The sequence below is a fragment of the Frankliniella occidentalis genome, unplaced genomic scaffold, assembly GCF_000697945.3.
Source record: "Frankliniella occidentalis isolate FOCC.00 unplaced genomic scaffold, Focc_3.1 Scaffold684, whole genome shotgun sequence".
Taxonomy (NCBI): Eukaryota; Metazoa; Arthropoda; class Insecta; order Thysanoptera; family Thripidae; genus Frankliniella; species Frankliniella occidentalis.
In genome coordinates, this window is record NW_026267797.1 from 603 (window position 1) to 4,595 (window position 3,993).

The 3,993-nt window shown below is 61.0% G+C and overlaps 1 protein-coding gene across 1 annotated transcript in view; it reads left to right on the forward strand.

Moving 5' to 3' along the window:
- Window positions 1–617: 617 nt before the first annotated feature.
- LOC113202209 (netrin receptor UNC5B-a) overlaps window positions 618–3,993 on the forward strand; it is a gene marked incomplete at its 5' end in the record, with an annotated part of 33,682 nt that continues 30,306 nt past the window's right edge. The window contains one exon of the mRNA XM_052275597.1: window positions 618–674. Coding sequence (XP_052131557.1) covers window positions 618–674 — 57 coding nt within the window. The remainder of the gene's footprint in view (window positions 675–3,993) is intronic.

Here is a 3,993-nt window from a genome sequence, read left to right on the forward strand (position 1 = left end):
CCACGGCGCAATGTCGCCCAGCACTACACGCTCTTGGCACAATGAGAAGGCGAGAGAGAGGGGAAAAATATTTGTGTGCGAGTGTGCAGTTTGTACTGTACAGTTGCGATTCAGCGTGTGTTGGGGGCGCTCTCGCCTCGCAGCATCCTCATGAGCGCACGTCATGCAGTTTGGGAGAGTGGGGCAGCAGCGTGACGTGGATGTGCGCATGTGTGCAGTGTGCATGTACGCGCTTTTTATCCCGCGCCCGAACTTTGCCCTCCTGCTCCCGCCCCAGAGGATGTAGGTCTTCTACTGACTGACTGACTGACTGATATAGCTTCGGGCTCCGCTCCGTTCTGCAGTGCGGATCATCCCGAGCGCTCACAGCTCAACTCGTGCCCCGCCTCGAGTCGGATCGCTCTTGTGTGCGTGTGCGTGTGTGTGTTTGCGTACGTGTGTGTGCGCGTGTGCTCGCGATATAGTGGTGTCATTCCATTACGTGGGTTTCCCGCTGGTGTGTCGTATTGGGAAGGGGCGTTAACGTATGTGTGTGTGTAGATGAGTGTGTGTTTGTGTCCACATTATGCGTTATTACCACGGATCCCTGTCTAACTGTCTTTCTTTCTCTGTTCCAGGTGGGTTGCTAGGAGTGTCGAGCACCAACACTGCGGTGCACAGGAAGTTAGAGAATGGTGAGCGAGAAGTCCGTCCGTCCCTCTGTCTGCGGCATGGTGTGTTACAGTACAGTACAGTAAAGTACAGTACAGTGCAGTAAAGCACGGTACAGTAGTAGAGCGAGGTGCACCGTGTGGTAGGTCAGTTTGAGAGGGTTGAGTTGAGGTGGTGCTGCTGGTCTTCTGGAGCAGACAGCCTGGCTGGCCTCGGTGTCGGCTGCAGAGGGGCCAGAGGAAGTATGAGAATTAAGTGCACCAGTGGTGTTGGAAAGGGCGGCTGGGAGGGCTCGCGCCGTGTGCTTTCTGGAGTAAAGTTTTTGATCCCTTTGGGGAGTGCTCTTGTCTGGTGCGGTACCCGTCGCGGCCCGCCCGCCGAGATCAAGAGAACGACGGGCTTGTCTGGTGCTGGTGGAGTACGGTCCGGCCGAGGGGGAGGGTTGGTGGGGGCACGGTAGAGAACGGGTTGGGGTGGTAACGGCCCTCGGACGTGACCTGCGTAGCGCGGGGGGTGAAATACCCCCTTTCCCCCCGTCAGCCCCATCGAGGGGGTCGCGCGTGCTACGCCTGCCTGGGACCATTGTGCAGGCTGGAGCAGGGGCAGAGCGGGGCGGGGAGCAGCACCTCGAGGCCCGCACCGCGCCGCGGAGGAAGTGCTGCACTGCTGCTTCTTGTTAAACTTGGAATCAAGTGTCGCCCGGGCCCGGGCCGCGCTCACTAAGACGACGCTTACAGACGGCACGGAGGGAACCTTGCAATCTTCCCTTCTTCTTCTTCTTCTTCTTCTTCTCTTCACGAGTAGCAAAGGTCCGCACGACAGTACTTCCCCTGATATTACTCCCACCCCTTCTCCTCTTGCGCATTCACAAGTGACAAATTCCGCTTGGGTCAAGTGTTTATCAACTTTCAAGGAGTTCTCCCTGCACTCGACCCAACTTTGCCGCCCGCCCGCACCTCCCGCCGCCGTAGCGCGGCGCTCAGCAGCCACTATAGCAGTAGTAGTCTGCTGACAAGTTTAAGCCGATTTCTTCTCATTAGAATCCTGCCTTTAGATTGCCCGCGGGACCTCTTTGCAAGGCGGGGTTGGGTGAGGAGGGCGGGGGGTAGTCGTAGTCCGCCCCCACCTCCTCCTCCTCCTCAACTGTGTTTAATATGGGGCCTGGCCGCGCCATACCTAGCCTCCCTAAGTGGCACTTCCTCTCAGGCTTCGCCTCCTTTATACGATCATTAAGTCGTCTTGGAGGTGATGCTGGGCAGGGAGTTTTATTCCGTCGTTAGGGCCGGCGGCACGGCGGGGTCGTTGACGGTATCGCCTGCACTTTGCTGATCAAATATCGCCCGCCGCGCGACCCGCGTAACAAAGTTGTCGTTGCGGGGGCGACGGTGGGCGCCCGCCGGGACCCGCCACCCCGTCCCGCCCCCGTTCCACCCCGCCACAGTTGCACGGTTATATTTTTAATGCCCGCGCTGTAAAAGACGAGTGACCTGCAAGCGCCACTACAGCGCGGCGGTGGCGCTCTATACCCGCCTGCGCCTGCGCCTCGCTGACGAATGGAATGGCTTGTGTATTTGTTCCCCAAAGACCGCCGCGCGCGCGCCTTTCTCGGTGGTTTGCCGCGCTGTAAATTTCTTGCAGCGAGAGGCAGAGCAGGCTGCTGCTGTTGCCCGTGGTGGGAACTGTCGGCGCCGGCGGCGGTGGTGGCCGGCGTGCAGACCAAGACCCGAGCCGATCCGATGGATGGCGGGAATATTTAAAATCCCCCGGGTCGGTTCAGCGCCACTCGAGACAGAGTGCGTTTAGAAAGGGGGTAGAGCGTACCTCTCGAGATACTCGCGGTGCGCCGTCGCTGCCGGCGGTACGGTACGGCACCGAGAGCATAACTCAAGTGGCAAGAGATCGCGGCCGCGGGGAAGACCAGACCAGACGACTCGCGGATAAATGGGAACACAGACTCTGCAGCGCCACGGACGCAACGGGCGGAGAGGAGCAGAGGGAGCAGAGCCTCGGCCAAGTCTATCCGCACCGCGACCAGGTGCCCCCCGCCGCGCTGCGCCACGCCACGCTCCCCCGGCGTTACAACTCGCAACAACAACATCAACTCTACTCTGCATCTTTCGCCGGGGCGCCCGCCCGGCCCCGCCCGCGCAATGGCTCACTGCCACGCAGTTAGGGCCGGCCAAACTATTCACAACTACTTCTGGAACGGCCTGCCCGGCGGACGGGCCTAACTTGCACACCGCGCGGGGGAAGGGGGTGAGGGGATTTAATGACCGCTGAGCAAATAGAGTCCTCGCCGCTGTGCTGCCCTGCCCTGACGGGCTCGCGGCCCCGCCGCCGCTGTGCTGCTCTCCATCAGGTTGGCCCCGCGGCTGCAACAGTGTCGGGCCCAGTGGGTTAAATCGGGACTGGTGCAGCGCATGCCAGCCGCGCCGCGCGGGCCGAAGGCGAAAGTGATCGCGATCCCATCTGTCGGCGGCTGCAGTAGTTTCTGCGAAACGCTCCTGCTGCTGCTGCTGGTTAATTTGGAGCGGACTGTTTCTGTTTCGGCGTGCCGCTGGGTCCGAGTGCCGGGCGAGTGGTCGCGGTCGTGTAACGACGGCCGTAACGCCATGTAACGCGGACCCGCAACAACCGTGCCCGTCGCTGTGACGGGTTTGCTGGACCCGTCCCGTCACACGGCCACACGTGTCCGGCAGGTGACACTGCGACACGTGTCGAGTGCGTGCGCTCGCGGGGAACTTTACCGCCCATTGGCGCGCACAAACTGCCTTTGCGGCCGCCCCGCCCGTGCTGCTCTCGGCTCGGCGAAAAGAAACCATCGCTAACGCGTAAATATTTTACGGAGGGGGCGCGGCGCGGTTGCACGGTACGGGCGGAGCGGGAGGCGGGGGGTCTCTACTAAACCTCTCTCTGTGGAGCGAAAGAGATCGTAATAAGTGAGTTATTCTGTTTGCAAAAGGGGGAGGGGGGCGCTCTGTGTGGGGCGCGACCGCGCGGGGGGACGGGACATGCGAGTAAATGGGCCGTTTACACTATGGGGCCCGGCGCTGCTGCTTGGCGTCCTGTCAAAGGCGACTGTCGTGTCATCGGCTGCAAGAAACGCGGGGAAAAGTTGCAATATGCGATCTCCGCATTCGGTTCGAGCAGAGAGACACAGACAGAGAAAGACAGAGGTAGAGACAGAAAGAGACAACAGAGACGTGTGCGGCGGAACGAACCCCGCACCGTCGCGTGGGCAGGTGTGCGGTCACGTGACTCGCGAGGTGTGCGACAGGGGGCTGATTGTTTAGGAGGCGTCGGGTCGTAAGTCGAGAGAGAGAGAGAGAGAAAAGGGGGGGG